A 22414-nucleotide genomic window follows, 5' to 3' on the forward strand; every position below is an offset into this window, starting at 1 on the left:
GACTGAGAGCTAGAGAGAGACTGGGAGACTGAGAGCGAGAGAGAGACTGGGAGACTAAGAGTGAGAGAGAGACTGGGAGAGTGAGAGAGAGACTGGGAGAGTGAGAGAGAGACTGGGAGACTGAGAGTGAGAGAGAGACTGGGAGACTGAGAGTGAGAGAGAGACTGGGAGAGTGAGAGAGAGACTGGGAGACTGAGAGAGATACTGGGAGACTGAGAGCGAGACTGAGAGTGAGAGAGAGACTGGGAGACTAAGAGTGAGAGAGAGACTGGGAGACTGAGAGTGAGAGAGAGACTGGGAGAGTGAGAGAGAGACTGGGAGAGTGAGAGAGAGACTGGGAGACTGAGAGAGACTGGGAGAGCGAGAGAGACTGGGAGAGCGAGAGAGACTGGGAGAGCGAGAGAGACTGGGAGAGCGAGAGAGACTGGGAGACTGAGAGCGAGAGAGACTGGGAGAGCGAGAGAGACTGGGAGAGCGAGAGAGACTGGGAGAGCGAGAGAGACTGGGAGACACTGGGAGAGCGAGAGAGAGACTGGGAGAGCGAGAGAGACTGGGAGAGCGAGAGAGAGACTGGGAGAGCGAGAGAGACTGGGAGCGCGAGAGAGACTGGGAGCGCGAGAGAGAGAAACTGAGAGAGCGAGAGACTGAGCGAGAGACTGAGAGAGCGAGAGAGACTGGGAGAGCGAGAGAGACTGGGAGAGCGAGAGAGACTGGGAGAGCGAGAGAGACTGAGAGAGACTGGGAGACTGAGAGCGACTGAGACAGAGCGACTGAGACTGAGAACGACTGAGACTGAGACCGGGAGACAGAGTGAGAGAGACCGGGAGACAGAGTGAGAGAGACCGGGATACTGAGAGTGAGAGAGACCGGGATACTGAGAGTGAGAGAGACCGGGATACTGAGAGCGAGAGAGACCGGGATACTGAGAGCGAGAGAGACTGAGAGAGACTGAGAGAGACTGAGAGCGAGAGAGACCGGGATACTGAGAGCGAGAGAGACCGGGATACTGAGAGCGAGAGAGACCGGGATACTGAGAGCGAGAGAGACCGGGATACTGAGAGCGAGAGAGACCGGGATACTGAGAGCGAGAGAGACCGGGATACTGAGAGCGAGAGAGACCGGGATACTGAGAGCGAGAGAGAGACCGGGAGACAGAGCGAGAGAGAGACCGGGATACTGAGAGCGACCGGGATACTGAGAGCGAGAGCGACCGGGATACTGAGAGCGAGAGAGACCGGGAGACTGAGAGCGAGAGAGACCGGGAGAGACTGAGAGCGAGAGAGACCGGGAGAGACTGAGAGCGAGAGAGACCGGGAGAGACTGAGAGCGAGAGAGACCGGGAGAGACTGAGACCGGGAGAGACTGAGACCGAGAGAGACTGAGACCGAGAGAGACTGAGACCGAGAGAGACTGAGAGCGAGAGAGACTGAGAGCGAGAGAGACTGAGGAGCGAGAGAGACTGGGAGCGAGAGAGACTGGGAGACTGAGAGCGAGAGAGACTGGGAGACTGAGAGCGAGACTGAGAGCGAGAGAGACTGGGAGACTGAGAGCGAGAGAGACTGGGAGACTGAGAGCGAGAGAGACTGGGAGACTGAGAGCGAGAGAGACTGGGAGACTGAGAGCGAGAGAGACTGGGAGCGAGAGAGACTGTGAGACTGAGAGCGAGAGAGACTGGGAGACTGAGAGAGACTGGGAGACTGAGAGCGAGAGAGACTGAGAGAGACTGAGAGCGAGAGAGACTGAGAGCGAGAGAGACTAAGAGCGAGAGAGACTGGGAGACTGAGAGCGAGAGAGACAGAGCGAGAGAGACTGGGAGACAGAGCGAGAGAGACTGGGAGACTGAGAGAGCGAGAGAGACTGGGAGAGCGAGAGAGAGACTGGGAGAGCGAGAGAGACTGGGAGAGCGAGAGAGACTGGGAGAGCGAGAGAGACTGGGAGAGCGAGAGAGACTGGGAGAGCGAGAGAGACTGGGAGAGCGAGAGAGACTGGGAGAGCGAGAGAGGCTGGGAGAGCGAGAGAGGATGGGAGAGCGAGAGAGGCTGGGAGAGCGAGAGAGGATGGGAGAGCGAGAGAGGCTGGGAGATGGAGAGAGGCTGGGAGATGGAGAGAGGCTGGGAGATGGAGAGAGGCTGGGAGTGCGAGAGAGGCTGGGAGAGCGAGAGAGGCTGGGAGAGCGAGAGAGAGAGCTGGGACTGGGAGAGCGAGAGAGACTGGGAGACAGAGAGCGAGAGAGACTGGGAGAGCGAGAGAGACTGGGAGAGCGAGAGAGACTGAGAGAGACTGGGAGAGCGAGAGAGACTGGGAGAGCGAGAGAGACTGGGAGAGCGAGAGAGACTGGGAGACAGAGAGCGAGAGAGACTGGGAGAGCGAGAGAGACTGGGAGGAGAGCGAGAGAGACTGGGAGACAGAGAGAGAGAGACTGGGAGAGCGAGAGAGACTGGGAGAGCGAGAGAGACTGGGAGAGCGAGAGAGACTGGGAGAGCGAGAGAGACTGGGAGACAGAGAGCGAGAGAGACTGGGAGACAGAGAGCGAGAGAGACTGGGAGACAGAGAGCGAGAGAGACTGGGAGACAGAGAGCGAGAGAGACTGGGAGCGAGAGAGACTGGGAGACAGAGAGCGAGAGAGACTGGGAGACAGAGAGACTGGGATAGAGACTGGTAGACTGGGAGAGCGAGAGAGACTGGGAGAGCGAGAGAGACTGGGAGAGCGAGAGAGACTGGGAGAGCGAGAGAGCGAGAGAGACTGGGAGACTGAAAGAGCGAGAGAGACTGGGATAGAGACTGGGAGACAGAGAGCGAGAGAGACTGGGAGACAGAGAGCGAGAGAGACTGGGAGACAGAGAGCGAGAGAGACTGGGAGACAGAGAGCGAGAGAGACTGAGAGAGCGAGAGAGACTGGGAGAGAGAGGTAACATGCAGAGCGAAATAGAGGAGGAAGAGGGAGGGCGAGAGTGGCATTGTGGGAAGGGTTGCTGATACAGCACAAGCTACCAGGTTTATTTATAGAGACCTCGCCGTCCAGCCCTTGGATACTAGCAGCCAATGAGCAGCTAGAGAGGAAGGGGGTGTCACACTCAGGAAGTTCTCAATGTGTTCACTTCAGCATTTAAAGGCACAGTGTGACATTTCTCAGTGCTCGGCAGATAGCCCTCATAACTATCGTCATATCCCTCCCAACTGAGGCCAGGGCAGAACAAGGCCTCTCATAACAACAGCAGTTTCCATGCGTTCTGAATCTTCTGTTTTTTTGTAGACTGGTTTTCTACTGCTTTGGAATTCTGATCCCAGTGCATCTACAGTCATTACTGTAGCATAAAACCACAACATTGCAGGTGCAGCTGTTGACCATTTTAGTTGACCATTTTAAAGCTGGGCTTGTTAACCTCTCACAATGCATGGCCAATGCTGATGGAGATGTATTAAACAGTCTTTGCTGTAGAACATGGTCGTATTGATCTGAAAGGCTGATTAACTGTAACACTGTAAGCTCTGGATACAGGTCTGGTGTGTGGTTACCTGCTCACAATAATGCAAATGATTGTGGATAGTCAGATTAATATAATAGTTTGATTAAAACGTTTACATGCTTTGCAAGAAGAAGAATTTCCCTAATAATCCTGTTTACATGGACACATCTGAGGTCAGGCTTCCTGGAAATAAATGTTCTACCACAGCGAGCATTTTTCATTCTGAATTCGGACAAAGTTTGTATGTGAAAAGGACTTCTAAAACAGACTTCACTCGGGCTACAGAGGGAGGCTCGCCCTGCTGGTGCTAGCACATGTGCAGATCAAAGACACCTCTGGAATGTCGCTGTTCACATGTCCTAATAATGAAAAAGATTGCTCAGTAAATGATCTGCCTACTGACATAATCAGTTTAATATTGAATTATTAGTGTACATATAAACATACTGTGTGTGTTTGAGGTTTTATTAGTCGTATGTACAGGATACACATAGCATACACTGTTCAACGAAGTGTTTACTTGCAGGTTCCTTCTTGACAATTCAACAACAATAAGAAATATTCTAAATATTTGTGTCTGTGTGTTTCTTTCTTTCTCTCTGTATCTGTGCCGAGACAGAAAGCAGTTTGAGATGAGTCACGTATGTAATGTTTCCTCCTTCCTTCTCAGCCCGCTCCGGATGTCGGTGTTGGGACTCATCCTATAATAGGAGGGAATGCGTGCAGTCACCCCTCAGGATTGATGGTGCTCAGACGTGCTGTTTTGCACTTTGTTTAAACTACGCCCATTGACCGGCGGGCTATTTCAAGTTGTAATGTGTCGTTGATACATTTCACCCCCGTTACTCGTCACTTTAAAATCCAGTGATAAAAGCATTGGCTGTGAAATATCTCATCAATTTCATTAACCCCTTTTCATATGATTTTTTTTCTGCACTTTACTGGAGACGTGCAATTAATGTGTTGGTTTTGCAGGACTCTAAGCACAGTGGTTGAGATCTTCATTAGCAACTTAGGACATTGCACCATAAGATGTGTTGAAAGGGTTTGCACTAAAAGTAACCAAACCGTTGAACCGGACATGCTGTTGGTACTGTTCAGCGGTATAAGGTCATTGGAGCACCATGTACTCTGTTTAATCTTCCTCACATCTGGAGGGAAGAACAGAGTTGGGGACGGACAGACTGTATAAGTTAAGGGACATCATTTCCCTGTCTTGACATTTGACCAGCAGCATTTTTAATTGACCAGACAGTTGAGAGATTTACCGGACCCACATGTATTGGGTGCGTAACCTGATCAGGGAGTCCACCCACAGTCCTCAGAATGACAGAAATCACATTTTACATGATGGTCATTCGTATTAACAGAACATGCAAGTCGAGGATGCAACGATGCGCGTCCTTCTTACTGAATTCTGACGTGCACTTTGAAGACGTTGGAAAAGTAAACGTGCAGTTATTCTAACAAGAACAAGAAGAGTACCGAACAGCAACATCACTAGCCTGTCAATCTACTATCCCCATGGTGGAAAAGTTTATCAGTCAGCTTGTCGAGAAAGAAATGGCCCATTCCAAACAGACTCTGGGACAGTTGTGGAACGATATATCCCAAATTCATACAACCAGTAGACTTAGGCTACATGAAAACGAGTCTGATGCAACCGATCAGAACATTTAGCTTCAAATGTTGATAAAATATTATTTCACATTATAAGCGCAGCAAAGCGCACATGGTAGTAGGCTACACGCAAATGTTCATTCCATAATGCAATTCGCAGGAAAGACCGTTAGCAAAAGCGTAAAGCACATACGAGTGGTTTCATGTGACAGATGGAAAAATCTGTTTGAAATTTAAGAAAGAGGGAAATCTAATATGCAACAACTAGCACGGGTTGCAAATGTGACTAGTATTGTGCCTTTGGCTACTGGACAGTGTAAGAAAAGTTGATTTAAAATAATTCCCTGGAATATGGTCTAATTTTGGCCAGGCTACTTTGAGGCAAGGTAAGACATGCCTCATAGGTAGTAAAACGTTGATGTTTCCAACAATTAAGTATGTTTTCAGATTTTCCGCTCTGTATTTGTATGCTGTACGTGTGGTAAATATGATACATAACGAATGTACTGTATATGCGCCAATTTAATTCCACAGAATTATGCAAATGAACCTAATAGACCAATAAGCATGACCAGTCAAGTGTATTTCCATCAATGAATAGGCTAAAAAGCATTATTTTGCAATGTTTTGGCCGGCACCAATTTTATTCACCAGCTTTTCTTTATTTTTTTTATTGGCTAAAAAGCAGTCTATTACAGGCTAACGGAAACCCTGGTCTGAACTTAAATTTGATTCAAACTTTAACTTAGAACAACCAGGATGAACATATTGTTGTAAACCTTCTACGTCCACAACTAGGTCAAAGCGTGGTCTGACTCATTTTATGTTGAATGCCAGTGGAATGAGTTTCCAGGCTGGTTTGCTGAGCCACTGGCGGATGTTTTTGGTTTTTGTACAAGCGACCAGCCCACCTCTAGCTAAGTGAGTGAGTTCAACATTCTGCAGAGGCCAAGGTTTACCCAGGAGCCAGCGGCCCAAACTGCTGTGTCTTGGCTTTGGTAGAAATCAGGCTTGAGCGTGTAGCACTGTCAATACCACCCTCGACTGCTCTTACCAAGCCTGCTGTGTCCCAGCCATGATTTTAGCTCGACTGCAGTCAAACTGCAGGCAAAGCAAAGTCTCAAGACTGCAGAAAATCTCAGTCAAGTTGAACCTGGGATTCTGACAGAACAAACAGTCTGGTGGAACTTAATGACGAAGCGAAGCAGCACACTAAACAGTGACTAGTCATTTTCTTTGGAAGGATGATGCAACAGTTTTGTCACACAGTGGTTTGTCCCATTGAAGCTCTAACCCACGTTGTCCATCTTTGCTAGCTACCTTGATGGAATCAGAAGATTTTAGTGCTCACAACATTCAGCAACAAAAATGGTTGGGTTAAGTTCCATCTTCTATATCTTGTGAGAAGCCACCTCCTTTTCATATAAAAACAGGAGTTGGAGCGAAAGAGTTCTGCTTGGAAATACCCTCCTGGTTTTGAGGTGTGACAATGTGGACTACTGACCTCCACAAAGGTCTCATATCTTTCTCTATGTCACACACACACTCACACAGACTCACAGACACACCGGGTTTGTCAGGTTGACCTGCGCTAATGCTTTTTCTACTGAAACAGGACACCCTCTTGCATAGAGATATTTCACTCCACCATTATTTGTGTGGTCTTTCTGGCAGGGAGCTAAATGGCCCTGTGGAGTGGTACCCTACTAAGTAGCCACCCCACCCTCTTGCTCTACATCCTTGATAGGGTGTATGTGTGTGACTTCAAAGAACAGCCAAGAAGGGTGTGTGAGAGAGCACATGTGTGCTTTTCCTCTGCAGTGCAGTGCTCGTGCCCACACCCATGGCAGTGCCAGTGTATGTATGATGAGTTAGGAAGCTTCATGTCGATTTATTTTTTTCTAAAATCATCTCCCCTCTCTCATCCTTTCTCCCCCTTCCCTCCATCTCAACGTCTGTCCTGTGAAGGTGGAAGCAGCTCAGGATGCAAGCCCCCCTCCTCTACCCTCTGCCAGCCTGCCGCCTTGGGCTTCTCCCCCGCTGAGCCAACCATGTCGAGCCAGCACAGCCACCCCTCCTTCAGCAACATCCACTCCATGGCTGAACAGCAGCAGGTACCCAGCGGCTAACGCCCTCACAGGACACTCCTCTAATGCTCTGTTTAGAATAATACTCTGTTTAGGAACTGACCTTATACTGACGCTATACACACACACACCCTGATGCTATACACACACCACACACCCTGATGCTATACACACACAACCTGACGCTATATACACACACACACACACACACACAACCTGGCGCTATACACACACACCCTTATACTGACGCTATACACACCCACAACTCATCACGTGAACGTAGGTATTAGCATCACATACTGAATGGACATAATGATAGGCTGACCAACCTGTTGGATTGTACTATACATCCACAACCTCAAACACGTCAGTATCATGTACAGTACCAGTCAAAATTTTGGACACGCCTACTCATTCAAGGGTTTTTCTTTATTTTTTACTATTTTCAACATTGCAGAATAACAGTGGACATCAAAAGACATCAAAACTATGAAATAACACATATGGAATCATGTAATAACCAAAAAAGTGTTAAAAACAAATCCAAATATATTTGAGATTCTTCAAAGTAGCCACCCTTTGCTTTAATGACAGCTTTGCACACTTGGCATTCTCTCAACCAGATTAATGAGGAATGCTGATCACTTGTTGGCTTCTTTTCCCTCACTCTGCGGTCCAACTCATCCCAAACCATCTCAATTGGGTTGAGGTCGGATGATTGTGGTGGCCAGGTCATCTGATGCAGCACCCTCACTCTCCTTCTTGGTCAAATAACCCTTACGCAGCCAGGAGGTGAGTTTTGGGTCATTGTCCTGTTGAAAAACAAATGATAGTTCCACTAAGCCCAAACCAGATGGGATGGCGTATCACTGAAGAATGCTGTGGTAGACATGCTGGTTAAGTGTGCCTTGAATTCTAAATAAATCACCAACAGTGTCACCAGCAAAGCACCATCACACCACCTCCTCCATGCTTCACTGGCGGAACCACACATGCAGGGGTCATCCGTTCATCTACTCTGAGTCTCACAAAGACACGGCAGTTGGCACCAAAAATCTAAAATTTGGACTCATCAGACCAAAAGACAGATTTCCACTGGTCTAATGTCCATTACTCGTGTTTCTTGGCCCAAGCAAAGTTCTTCTTATTGGTGTCCTTTAGTAGTGGTGCAGCAATTCGACCATGAAGGCCTGATTCACGCAGTCTACTCTGGACAGTTGATGTTGAGATCTGTCTGTTACTTGAACTCTGTGTAGCATTTATTTGGGCTGCAATCTGAGGCTGGTAACTCTAATGAACTTATCCTCTGCAGCAGGGGTAACTCTGGGGCTTCCTTTCCTGTGGTGGTCCTCATGGGAGACAGTTCCATCATAGCGTTTGATGGTTTTTGCAACTGCACTTGAAGAAACTTTCAAAGTTCTTTAAATGTTCCACATTGACTGACCTTCATGTCTTAAAGTAATGGTGGACTGTTGTTTCTCTTTGCTTATTTGAGCTGATCTTGCCATGATATGGACTTTTACCAAATAGGGCTATCTTCTGTATACCACCCCTACCTTGTCACAACACAACTGATTGGCTCAAACTCATTAAAGAATGAAGGAAATTCCACAAATTAACTTTCAATTAATTAACAGATGTGCCTTATTAAAATGCATTCCATGTGACTAACTCATGAAGCTGGTTGAGAGAATGCCAAGAGTGTGCAAAGCTGTCATCATGGCAAAGGGTGGTTACATCGAAGAATCTCAAATATAAAATACATTTTGATTTCCTGGACACTTTTTTTGGTTACATGATTCCGTATGTGTTTTTTCATAGTTCTGATGTCTTCACCATTATTCTACAATGTAGAAAATAGTAAAAAAAATAAAGAATAACCCTTGAATGAGTGTTCTAAAATTTTGACTGGTACTGTACTCTATTGACAAGCAACTACAACCACCATCACTGATAGATTGTTCTGTCGCTAAGCAACAGTGTTGCCTGTATACATAGGTTAACTCAAACATGCCCAGTTATTTCATTGGAAATTACTCCTTCCACTCATATTGTATAGTGACCTTTACTTACTTTAGTTCTTATAACCGCTAGTTAGAATACTGCAGGGATGTCTTGGACAGTTTTGGGGCTCCCCTCACCACCTGTCCCCTCCAGGTGCTGTCTGATGCGACCATACTGCAGAGGAGGATCCCCCCAAGTTTTAGAGATCCCGCCAGCGCCCCGCTGAGAAAACTCTCTGTCGATCTGATCAAGACTTACAAGCACATCAATGAGGTGAGTGGAGTGTGTGTGTCAGCCAGCCATCAGGTCCTACAGGACTCTGCTGCTGCAGGAGTCATAATCTCCAGGAAACGTCACCTCACAGGTTACCTGCTGGGATCCGGCCCGCGAGGGTCCAATCCGGCTCACGGGTGGTTTGAGTAAAATAAAAATGTTTTTATTTGTGTTTATTGTTTTTTATTATTTATGTTGGGGGAGGCTTTCAATATACTTTCAAATGACTAAATAACTAAAACAAAATAATCAAAACTGTCTAGAATTGATAATGGACTTACATTCATACAGTTTCTTGACTGTCCAGCTAACTTAGCACCAAAATGAAAGCTAGCAGGTTAGGGAACATCAGACATTTTTTTGCAAATATTGACAGCGAGGAAGTATAACCAATTTTCAGTGCCACCCTCCGGACCTCGATGAAGCCCGAATGAGGCCTCCAGGGCAAAATTTGTTTTACGCCCCTGGTATAAACATTAGATTCTGGTTGCTTTCCCAAATGTCCCTGGTTTTCCAGAAATCCCAGTTGGAAAGTTATCCGTTTTTCAACCCTAGGTATATATAACTGCATTAGCATAAACTGATGTACAAGTGAAGGATATCAGTTTCATCATTGGTTTGGTCCTCCGAAATCTAGCCAAACAGTAGTGTGGCAAAATGAGAAATATCAGTGATTTACCCCTCTTTCTCTTTTCCCGCCCGGCCTTCCTCTCTCCATCTCTCTCTCCATCTCCTCTCCTCTGTGTCCAGGTGTACTACACGAAGAAGAAGCGGCGTGCCCAGCAGGTGCCCCCGGAGGACTCGAGCACTAAGAAGGAGCGGAAGGTGTACAACGATGGCTACGACGACGACAACTACGACTACATCGTCAAGAACGGGGAGAAGTGGCTGGACCGCTACGAGATTGACTCGCTCATCGGCAAGGGCTCCTTCGGGCAGGTCAGTGGACATGGGGGACAGACGGTATAGGGGAGGACAGGTCAGTGGACATGGGGAACAGACTGTATAGGGGAGGACAGGTCAGTGGAGAGATGGTATAGGTGAGGATAGAGGGGAGGATAGGTCATGGGGTACGGGTGAGGATAGGGGGAGGATAGGTCAGAGGGTGGGGGGAGGATAGGTCAGGGGAAGGATAGGTCAGGGGGTAAGGGGTGGATAGGTCAGGCGGTAGGGGAAGGATAGGTAGGGGAAGGATAGGTAGGGGGAGGATAGGTAGGGGGAAGGATAGGGTAGGGGGGATAGGTCGGGGTAGGGGAAGAATATGTCGGGGGTAGGGGGAGGATAGGTAGGGGGGGGGATAGGTCAAGGTAGGTCAGGGGTAGGGGGGATAGGTTGAGGGGGAGGTCGGGGAAGGTAGGTCAGGGGTAGGGGGAAGGATAGTTAGAGGGAGGATAGGTAGGGGGAAGGAAGGATAGATCAGGGGGTAGGGGTGGATAGGGTAAGGGGTGGATGGGGAAGGATAGGTAGGGGGAGGATAGGTAGGGGGAAGGATAGGGTAGGGGGGGAAGGATAGGTCAGGGGGTAGGGGGTGGATAGGGTAAGGGGTGGATAGGTTGAGGGGGGCGGTCAGGGGAAGGATAGGTAGGGGAGGATAGGTAGGGGAAGGATAGGGTAGGGGAGGATAGGTCAGGGGGAAGGATAGGTCAGGGGAAGGATAGGTCAGGGGGGTAGGGGGGTGGATAGGGTAAGGGGTGGATAGGTCAGGCGGTAGGGGAAGGATAGGTAGGGGGAGGATAGGTAGGGGGAAGGATAGGGGGTAGGGGGGGATAGGTCGGGGTAGGGGAAGAATAGGTAGGGGGATAGGTCAGGGGGGGTAGGGTAGGGGGGATAGGTCGTAGGGGGAGGGTAGGTCAGGGGGTAGGGGGAAGGATAGTTAGAGGGAGGATAGGTCGGGGAAGGATAGGTCAGGGGGTGGGGGAGGATAGGGTAGGATAGGTCAGGGGTAGGGGAGGATAGGTCAGGGGGGTGGGGGAGGATAGGGTAGGATAGGTCAAGGGTTAGGGGGGGAGGATAGGTCAGGGGTGGGGGAGGATAGGTCAGGGGGTGGGGGAGGATAGGGTAGGATCGGTCAAGGGTTAGGGGGGAGGATAGGTCAGGGGGTGGGGGAGGATAGGTCAGAGGGTAGGGGAGGATAGGTCAGGGGTGGGGGGGTGGGGGAGGATAGGGTAGGATAGGTCAAGGTCAAGGTTTAGGGGGAGGATAGGTCAGGGGGTGGGGGAGGATAGGGTAGGATAGGTCAAGGGTTAGGGGAGGATAGGTCAGGGGGTGGGGGAGGATAGGTCAGGGGTAGGGGAGGATAGGTCAGGGGGTAGGGGAGGATAGGTCAAGGGTTAGGGGAGATAGGTCAGGGGTGGGGAGGATAGGTCAGGGGGTGGGGGAGGATAGGTCAGGGGTGGGGGAGGATAGGTCAGGGGGTGGGGAGGATAGGGTAGGATAGGTCAAGGGTTAGGGGGAGGATAGGTCAGGGGGTGGGGGAGGATAGGTCAGGGGTAGGGGAGGATAGGTCAGGGGTGGGGGAGGATAGGTCAGGGGTGGGGAGGATAGGTCAGGGTAGGGGAGGATAGGTCAAGGGTTAGGGGGAGGATAGGTCAGGGGTAGGGGAGGATAGGTCAGGGGGTGGGGGAGGATAGGTCAGGGGGTAGGGGAGGATAGGTCAAGGGTTAGGGGAGGATAGGTCAGGGGGTAGGGGTAGGATAGGTCAAGGGTTAGGTGGAGGATAGGTCAGGGGGTGGGGGAGGATAGGTCAGGGGGTGGGGGAGGATAGGGTAGGATAGGTCAGGGGTGGGGAGGATAGGTCAGGGGGAGGAGGGAGAAAGAAGAGGATGGAAGAAAAGAGAGGAGAAACACTTCCAAAGTTTAAGGTGAAGAGTTGCATGGGGTGAATGAAGTATGTCTACAGACGTGTGGAGAATAAACGGGACATTGCTCTTGTGGGCCAGAGGAAAGAGGAGAGGGATAATGACTGTATTTTGTTTGGTGAAGGAGCTTTCCCTTGGCCCCTACCACCTGCATATACTACAAACAACATGGCTGCCTGTCTGACCTGTGACCTTTTGCATCCCGCAGGTGGTGAAAGCCTATGACCACCACGAGCAGGAGTGGGTGGCCATCAAGATCATCAAGAACAAGAAAGCCTTCCTGAACCAGGCCCAGATAGAGCTGCGACTGCTGGAGCTCATGAACAAACACGACACAGAGATGAAGTACTACATAGGTGAGGACACACACTCTGCCTTAAGCCCCCACTTATGATCTAACACTATTGCATTGTATACCATCTACTAAAATGAGTTCATACTGTGCCTCTTTGACGTCACATGCAATCTGCTCCACATTTAACATCTCAATTGAAATATAGACCAATGCCCTACTTCTCATATGTATAAATTTCATGCTACATACATATCAATCCAGTAGCCTTCGCAATGATAAACCTGTCACAGAATCACCTCTACCTCACTAAGCTCCTATAGCGCTGAGCGAGGTGATTGACACACAATAATATAATAATAGATGGCGTTTATATGGCCGAGCTGTTTTCCATGTGGTCAAAGCACCTTGCTCTCCACTCCAAGGGCACACTGTCACTCTGGAAGTCACCTCAACCACTACCCATGTAGAGCAGAGCACCCAGATAGGTTACTGCAATATGCCGCTTCCCCTACTAACCTCCCCCCTCTTCCCTCCTCTCCCCCTCTAGTCCACCTGAAGAGGCACTTCATGTTCCGGAACCACCTGTGCCTGGTGTTCGAGCTTCTCTCCTACAACCTGTACGACCTCCTGCGCAACACCAACTTCCGCGGCGTCTCTCTCAACCTGACCAGAAAGTTTGCCCAGCAGCTGTGCACGGCGCTGCTGTTCCTGGCCACGCCCGAGCTCAGCATCATCCACTGCGACCTCAAGCCCGAGAACATCTTGCTGTGCAACCCCAAGCGCAGCGCCATCAAGATTGTTGACTTCGGCAGCTCCTGTCAACTAGGCCAGAGGGTGAGGAGACTAGCTGACTAACCAAGCACAAAGATATAGAAGACCATAATGAACCCAATCCATGTGCTGGGTGGGGGTCAGGGGAGGGGCGTTGAGGAAAGAACACCATTGGGCTAGGAGAGAGGGAGAAGCAAGGGGAGGGAGGACTACACCTTACCAAGCACATCAATATACACAGTCCACTCCTGAAATCAGTGCATTGCAGTTCACCACTCCCAATGGATCCTTTGTGAATGGTTCTGGCTATATCTGCATGCTCCTGTGTGTTATATATTTAAGATCAACTTAAACCAATGCATACATCAGCAGTCGACTGTGGTTTATATAGTAGGACCTTAATGCACGCTATACCCCCTCTAGATGCTGGGGGGGAGGTTGGGTAGAGAAGAAAATTGGAGCAGGGAGAGAGGAGGGAGCTGTTGGGGGGATAGACCGAGAGAGACGCCGGGGAAGGGAGGAAATGGTAGAGGTAGAATTAATAAGAGACAGCATTTTTTAAACCAGATAAATGTTCATTGTATTTGAACCTTTTCTAAAACATTGTATTATTTGTCTGCTAATGCCTCTGGATATCTCAGGAAGAGGGAGAAGAGAAGGGTGGGGAGACGGATGGATGGATGAGGGAGAAGAGAAGGGTGGGGGAGACGGATGGATGGATGAGGGACAGAATAGCCCACAGATGATGATTCCTTCTCTCCTTTTCAAAAGAGAATGAGCTCAGTTTTCTGCAGAGGGTAAATAGACATGGAGAGGGAAGCTATGGAGGGAGGCCGTTGCCAGGTTGAATAGGAACTGGCATTCACAGCACGTCTTTGAGGACTCTTGGGAAGATGAGGAAATGGGCCTCACTACAGTGCTCAAGTATAGAATCCCAGCGGCTCTGCTGCACCCAGTTTAGATATTTCTACTCAGCTTGGCCTGCCCCCGTGTGGACAAACGGTGTCACTGCACCACTTCCACCACCATCCTGTCTCACTCCACCAGTGAGTGTGCTCTAATTTAGATTAGAAATGTTATTAAAGGGCCACAGCTCTGTTCTGCTGTGACCAACATACTGGAGCTAATACCTCTATCTTTTGTCATCACATTTTCTACCCTCGTCTTTATATCTCGCTCTCTTCTTTGGTCATATATTTTATTTCTTTACTTCACCCCTACCTGTCCATCCCTCTGTCCTCTCGCCCTTTCTACCTACCTTCTCTCCCTCTCCACCTCTTTTTGTTTCTTACATCACCTCATTCTGTCCCTCCATCCTCTCCTCCACCACAGATCTACCAGTACATCCAGAGTCGGTTCTACAGATCTCCGGAGGTGTTGCTGGGCATGCCCTACGACCTGGCCATTGACATGTGGTCCCTGGGCTGCATCCTGGTGGAGATGCACACGGGAGAACCCCTCTTCAGCGGCTCCAACGAGGTAGGTTGTGAGAACACACACAGCATTGGGTGTCGATGCCGAATCTCTCCCTGACCTGTCCTGTCCTGTTGTTTCTCTCTCTCCAGGTGGATCAGATGAATAAGATCGTGGAGGTGCTGGGGGTCCCTCCCAACCACATGCTGGATCAGGCTCCCAAAGCACGGAAGTACTTTGACAAGCTGTCCGACGGTCTGTGGACCGTCAAGAAGAACAAGGACATAAAGAAGGTACTTTACCCCTCGGCCTCCGTGAGTAAAACTCTGCTCTTACCTAATCTTCTCATCTCATCTCCGAACTACATCTCTCCTGTCACTCACAATGCAGTAGGTTCAAGTTCTCCTGTCACTCACAACGCAGTAGGTTCAAGTTCTCCTGTCACTCACAACGCAGTAGGTTCAAGTTCTCCTGTCACTCACAACGCAGTAGGTTCAAGTTCTCCTGTCACCCCATAAATCTTGGATCAGATTACCTTGCCTCCAAACCTAAACTTAACTACTAGGGGGATGGAAAGAATTTGACCCTAGTGTCAGAGGTTAGAGGTAACATCTCTACGAACTTCCTACTTGTATTAACCATTTACCCGTAGATAAAGAGAGATGGGTAGAAAACCGAGGTAGAGGAGGGTTAGCTTGATTTTGGAAAGTAGTTTGTGCAGAAGCGGTATTTTCCCCCTTTTCTCCTTTACAACCTAAACTCCCACTCTTAGGAAGGAGATCTGAGTCCTCAGCATCTTCCTCTCCAGTCATCATCATCTAAACTGTAAAACCCCTCGTCATAAACTTTCCCTAATCGTTTAAAAAGGGGGTCCTTATCGTTCCATTATTGTGTGTATCAGAAGCATTACATAGCCCTTAATAAGAGAGGGATGAGGTGAAGGAGCAGCGGAGGCTGGTGGAAGCTGGAGGTTGAAGAAAGGGAGAGGCCTGGGTTACGTTGGAGGTGAGAGAAAGAGGGGGAGAAAGGTTTGGATCAGAGGTTAATTAACTTTGTCCAAAAGGGATTGGAGATGGTGGGGGATCAGCCATCTCACCCCAGAGGCAGGCACACCTGTGTGGGTGTGTGAGCACGGGTTTACACCTATGGGTGTTGGCATGTATTTTCACTAGATGATTAGGGTTTAAGTGAATGATATAGTGCAGGATAAGAAAACGTATTGTTAGTTGTAGGACTAGGAACTGATGGTCTTTAGACCGGAGACCATGTAAGGATACATGTTGGTTTCAACATTCCAGCTTCATTCCAGCTTGGTGTTATGTGAATAATGTAGGCCTAATAGTGAGTCTATCCATTCATAATATGCATTCTACTGACCATCAACCATTTCACCGTCATAACAATATGCATGTGTGAAATTCAACCATAATAATAACTCAAAGTCACTAAAACTGCCTCGAAGAAAATGAGAACTCAAGTGTTTCTCTGCACCTCCCCACATCCATATTCTCTGTTCTCCCCCTTCCCTCACTCCCTCTATCCCCCTCTTCAGGAGTACAAGCCTCCTGCGACGCGGCGGCTCCATGAGATCCTGGGGGTGGAGACCGGGGGTCCTGGCGGGAGGCGGGGCGGAGAGCAGGGGCATGCTCCCTGCGATTACCTGAAGTTCAAGGACCTGATCCTGCGCATGCTGGACTATGACCCCAAGACACGCATCACGCCCTTCTATGCGCTGCAGCACAACTTCTTCAAGAAGACGACGGACGAGGGCACCAACACCAGCAGTTCCACCTCCACCAGCCCGGCCATGGACCACAGCCACTCCACCTCCACCACCAGCTCCGTCTCCAGCTCCGGTACGGGACACAGCAGTTAGTATACAGTATACCCTTACCATAAGTCACAGTCCACTGCATGGGGAAACATCTAGCAGAAACCACTGCAGAGGTCAAACCTCAATAGAGCAAACTAAGCATTGGCAGCCTATTTGATCCCATATTCCTACTGCAGTGTTTCCCCCCAGATAATTATCTCCTATGTTTGTGAAAAACACCAAGATTCCTTAGATTGAGAGCTATTCAAAGTCCGTTGAGGCCATGTTGGTTAGTACAGTACTGTAAAGGATCTTGTCTGGGAGATCCCTCCCACCTACATAGTCTTCAGGGGAACACTGCAGTCTACTGCGTCATAGTGATGGTGGTTCAATGTTACATCTCAGCCAGCCCCTACAGCCCCTCGCTCTCTGCAACAGCTACACAGTCTCCATAGAAACAAGCTCCTAGTCACTTCAGCCGCAGCTCAGTCCCTACAGCCTGCAGCACACCATCACCATAGCAACAGCTCAGCCTCAGCGGCCTCTGCCACAGCTACAGCTCCCATTCACCATGGCAACAGCTAGTCATCTTAGCTACAACACCATGTTCAGCAGCTCAGCAACAGGTTATGGTCCCAGCAGTGATGGACTGTCAGTATGATGACGTAACACAACTATTGTGTATTCTGATTGACCGAGTGTCTTTTCCCCTTCTCCTCCCCTACTCCCCTACTCCGTCTCTCCTCCCCTACTCCGTCTCTCCTCCCCTACTCCCTCTGTCTAGGTGGATCTAGCGGTTCTTCCAATGACAACCGGAATTACCGGTACAGTAACCGGTACTACAACAGTGCAGTTACTCACTCAGACTATGAGATGCAGAGTCCACAGGTGAGCAGAGGTTTAAATCTGACCTCACTCTGATGTCTCAGATCTCATCACATGGAACAACATGTTCTTCCTTTATACATGATGTACTGTAGATGCTGCGTTCTCTGTTTCTAACGATGACCTCTCTTCCCGCCCACTGCCAAGGCTCCATCTCAGCAGCAGCTACGCCTCTGGCCGGGTGGAGAGGGGGGCATGGGTCCCCTGTCCAACAGCGGCAGTAGCGTTGGCGACCCCCCATACCCCCAGCTGCTGCTGCACAAGCCGGCGGCCACCCAGCACTCGCGCCACTTCCTGGGAGGCGGTGGCGTCGGGGGCATGATGGAACCACATCACCCGCACCCCATCTACGGCAGTCACCACGGCAACGGGCGGGGCCTGCGGCAGACTGGGCAGGGGAACCAGCCCCAGGGCCAGGCTTCACAGGGCCAGCCCCTGATGCCCATCTCCTCCCCACAGATGCCAGACAGCATCGAGCTCAGCCTCACACACCACCACCATCTGGGTCAGTCTTCCATCATGCCGCCCCCATCCAGCTTGGACTCCAGCCAGTACGGCTCCTCCAACCTCCACCTGGGCCTCTCTGCCTTTCGGACTAGGACGGTCATGGCCCCCCAGCCGCCCCCCGCCGGCTCCCAGCAACAGTTGGCTCAGCCCCCAGCCTCTCAGGACAGCTTGGTCGCTGCCTCCGGGCTTGGATACATCCCCCCATGTTACCCGGGAAGTAACAACAATAACAACCCTCCCCAGGGTAGCGTGGTCGGGGGCGGGATGCTCACCGGGGGACCCCCACCCAGGGGAGTAGGGGGTGGTGGGGGGAGGCCGGACTCTGAGGAGTCCACCATGATGGGTGTGTGCGGCAGTGGAGGAGGCGGTGGTCAGAACGCGGCCAACTCTTGATAAATCTTGAACAAATTCCAAAAGCCATACAATTTTAACAACGACAACATTACAATTTCAACACGCATACATATACATTATACACACTTGAGTTTGAAACAAATACGGCCACACATACAGAGTTACAGAGACAAACTTGTGAAATATCAAAGGAGTTTTGTTTTGTTTTGCATGGGAGAAGGTCGAGGGAGAGTAAGAGAGGGAGAGTAAGAGAGGGAGAGTAAGAGAGGGAAGGCTTTGAAACCATTTTTATCCTTTTTTCAGTTTCTTTGTTTTTCTTTTGTTGAAGGAAAGAAATGGGGCTCAGTAGTTGGAATGGAAAGTTTCAGATAAGTTTGTTTTTATTGTTATTAATATTATATTATTTGATTTTATGTGATTTAAGGAAAGGTTTGCAGCGAGATCTTTGTTGTTTGGGTTGTTTTTTGGAATGAAGACCGCAAAGGTAAATGAATGGTTTGAAAAGTGGTAATTGTTGGTTAAGAAGAGGGAGGCACGAGAGAGTACCCTTATGCTATTTTTTTCAATCTTTTTTATTTTCTTTGTTTTTGTTTAGTTTTTCTGAAGTCTAGGTTTAATTGTACATGTTTTATTTATTAAACATCACTACATGAGGAGAAGGGTAAGCGGGGAGATCGGAAGAGCGCTAAATTGAGAGGTGGTTTATTTATTCATTTGAATTCATACAGGTTTTTCCCCCGCTGATGGACAGTAAACACTTGTGCAGAGAAACAAACAAACTAGGGTCTTTTTAGTTAGTTTTTCAGTTCAGTATATCTCACCCCCGAAACACACACACACTTTTGTTACATTTTTTTTTTTTTTCAATCTTCTTTGGCTTGACACTGGCTTATATATCTGAAACTACGAAACAGATCATAGAAATGAAATGAAGCAAATGACAAAAACCGTAGTCACCACACAGTGAGAAACTATACGATGAGGAGGCTGAAACATTTGACGAAGTGAGACGCTTTCAAGAGGAGAGGGGGAACAGAACTTCTACACAAAAGGAGGAAGTGATTCAAGAATGAAAAACAACAAAACATTTTGCCACAAGGAAAACCAAAATGCTTCCCTGTTGTTTAAAAACAAAAATTAGTCTGCCTTCTACTTCAACATCTAACCAGACTCTTTCACCCTCTTTCTCTGTCTTTCTCTCTGTCTTTTCTTACTCCATTTTGATTTGGACCATAAACTACAGAAATGTAACACATTTTGGGTTGGAGTAACTGGATATGCTAAGCCAAATCTTGCTCGCTCTCTCTGTCTCGCTCTCTTCTCCTCTGCCCCATTTTTCTGTTGGAAGAGAGGGGGGAGGGGGGCAATATATAGCAGGAGGGAGGAGTACATACTTATGAGGGGACACTTTCATGCCCTCCTTACCCCTACAGCCCCCGTGACTCTGACTTCTCTGGCCTCTTTTCTTTCTCCTGTCTTTTGTTCTCCCCTTCCCTCCCTCCTTCACGACACTCTGTGAGTGCTGTTTGCCATCAAGTCAAAAAAAAAGTGAACTACTTCTCTCTCGGCTGCTATCTACACTTTCAACCATGTTCGGATTGCTGCTAAAGAAAACAAACAGACAGACAGATAAATAAATAAAAATGAAACTTTTTAACCCTCCTGCTTCAGAAAAAATTGAAAAAATAAACCACTGCATCTCATGTATTTATTACTATTTAACAAGAAAAAGAAAAGGTAAAAATTAACCTGTTTTCTGTTTTTTGTTTGGTTGCCTTCTTCCTGCTGGTGAAAGTTGGGCATTGACTAAATGTAACAGTTAAAGGTGGTATTAAAACACTGACTTAGTTTAAGTCAGCCACTGGGCGGGGCCTGAATGGGGGAAACTGGGTAAGAATAAAGTTGGATATATAAGAATAAAGAGTATACTTTTGCACACAAAGGTCAAATGCAAATCACAGCTTTCTGCTTTTTTCAGCTTTCAGTCGACAGACCCTCATCTGAGCATGTGCATACAGTAGCAGGCCTACCACAAAGGCAAACTGTTGATGTGGCAAGCTAAGTGATCACTGACATGGCATAATAAATCTGAGATTTGCGTTTGACCTCAAGTTATTTCATTCATTTTTTTGTACTTGAGTAACTGGTGTTGGTTGGGTGTGGTGGGGATGATGTCTATGAAGAACCACAAAGTTGGTGTTGCTACTAATTAACTTATTAGGAATCAGTCTCGTCAATTGGATAGTCTTGCACTCTTGTGACAATATTTTATTGTTGCCAATATACAGTAGCAGGCAGCTCTGAGTAAAGTGTAAGTGTAAACATAGCATTATAGCTAGATACATTGATTAGTGGTTTACAATCAAATGGGTACACTGAGAACACCGTGTCTCCACTGTATTTGAACAAGTGTCTTCCTAGAGGTGACGATTGATGAACACGTGCTACTGGAAGTGTTAAAGACAGGTTATTGTTACCCTGAAGGCCTACTCTATGGCCCTAGCTGTTAAAGACAGGTTATTGTTACCCTGAAGGCCTACTCTATGGCCCTAGCTGTTAAAGACAGGTTATTGTTACCCTGAAGGCCTACTCTATGCCCCTAGCTGTTAAAGACAGGTTATTGTTACCCTGAAGGCCTACTCTATGGCCCTAGCTGTTAAAGACAGGTTATTGTTACCCTGAAGGCCTACTCTATGCCCCTAGCTGTTAAAGACAGGTTATTGTTACCCTGAAGGCCTACTCTATGGCCCTAGCTGTTAAAGACAGGTTATTGTTACCCTGAAGGCCTACTCTATGGCCCTAGCTGTTAAAGACAGGTTATTGTTACCCTGAAGGCCTACTCAGGTTATTGTTGCCTACTCCCTAGCTGTTAAAGACAGGTTATTGTTACCCTGAAGGCCTACTCTATGGCCCTAGCTGTTAAAGACAGGTTATTGTTACCCTGAAGGCCTACTCTATGGCCCTAGCTGTTAAAGACAGGTTATTGTTACCCTGAAGGCCTAGCTGTTCAGGTTATTGTTATGTCCCTAGCTGTTAAAGACAGGTTATTGTTACCCTGAAGGCCTACTCTATGCCCCTAGCTGTTAAAGACAGGTTATTGTTACCCTGAAGGCCTACTCTATGCCCCTAGCTGTTAAAGACAGGTTATTGTTACCCTGAAGGCCTACTCTATGGCCCTAGCTGTTAAAGACAGGTTATTGTTACCCTGAAGGCCTACTCTATGGCCCTAGCTGTTAAAGACAGGTTATTGTTACCCTGAAGGCCTACTCTATGCCCCTAGCTGTTAAAGACAGGTTATTGTTACCCTGAAGGCCTACTCTATGGCCCTAGCTGTAAAGACAGGTTATTGTTAAAGACAGGTTATTGTTACCCTGAAGGCCTACTCTATGGCCCTAGCTGTTAAAGACAGGTTATTGTTACCCTGAAGGCCTACTCTATGGCCCTAGCTGTTAAAGACAGGTTATTGTTACCCTGAAGGCCTACTCTATGCCCCTAGCTGTTAAAGACAGGTTATTGTTACCCTGAAGGCCTACTCTATGCCCCTAGCTGTATCTTTGGTCGCAGCTTACATTAGCACAATCCTCCGTGTATCTATTCCATTGTCAATGGTAAATGCTGTTTAGTTCAAAAGGTTGTCTGTGGGGTCACCTATACCATAAAACGACATGCAATTAGAACCAATTTAGGACCGTTTGACTCATGTTCAACAACACATTTGCGCTCTTCCTAGTTGAGAGTTATTGAATATGAATATAACAGGTGAAGGCTAAGTGTTGTATTCACACAAGTCACTGAGTAAAATTGAGAGCACAGTTTATACTGGCATCTGGTGGAAAGATAAGTGAATTACATACATTGTAACAACATTGTAGGCTATGCATAATACGTTTTCATATATCATTGCAAATATGAAGTGAATCATTAATTGATCACCTACGCCCAGTAGCCTACATGCAACGAACGTCACCGTGTGTGCCAAGTGCGTAATTGTTGCGCCAAAACCAGTTGAGCGCAATTATCAAGCGCCTACAACATTAATCTTTGAATGGTCACTAGTTTGCTAACAA

At 48.2% G+C, this 22414-nt stretch overlaps 1 protein-coding gene across 5 annotated transcripts in view; it reads left to right on the forward strand.

The window, feature by feature from the left end:
• LOC115102532 (dual specificity tyrosine-phosphorylation-regulated kinase 1B-like) overlaps nt 1-20458 on the forward strand; it is a 99726-nt gene extending 79268 nt beyond the window's left edge. For 2 of the 5 annotated variants that reach the window (XM_065027992.1, XM_065027987.1), the window contains exons 2-11: nt 7056-7201; nt 9332-9451; nt 10202-10390; nt 12518-12665; nt 13152-13438; nt 14708-14854; nt 14941-15102; nt 16341-16659; nt 17386-17489; nt 17634-20458. In XM_065027992.1, the coding sequence (XP_064884064.1) occupies nt 7139-7201; nt 9332-9451; nt 10202-10390; nt 12518-12665; nt 13152-13438; nt 14708-14854; nt 14941-15102; nt 16341-16659; nt 17386-17489; nt 17634-18386 (2292 nt within the window). In that variant the 5' untranslated portion in view covers nt 7056-7138 and the 3' untranslated portion in view covers nt 18387-20458. The remainder of the gene's footprint in view (nt 1-7055; nt 7202-9331; nt 9452-10201; nt 10391-12517; nt 12666-13151; nt 13439-14707; nt 14855-14940; nt 15103-16340; nt 16660-17385; nt 17490-17633) is intronic. The other 3 variants (XM_065027989.1, XM_065027990.1, XM_065027991.1) reach the window with 3 other exon arrangements.
• The last annotated feature ends 1956 nt before the right edge of the window (nt 20459-22414 follow it).

This window comes from Oncorhynchus nerka, linkage group LG14 (genome assembly GCF_034236695.1).
Source record: "Oncorhynchus nerka isolate Pitt River linkage group LG14, Oner_Uvic_2.0, whole genome shotgun sequence".
NCBI classification, from domain to species: Eukaryota; Metazoa; Chordata; class Actinopteri; order Salmoniformes; family Salmonidae; genus Oncorhynchus; species Oncorhynchus nerka.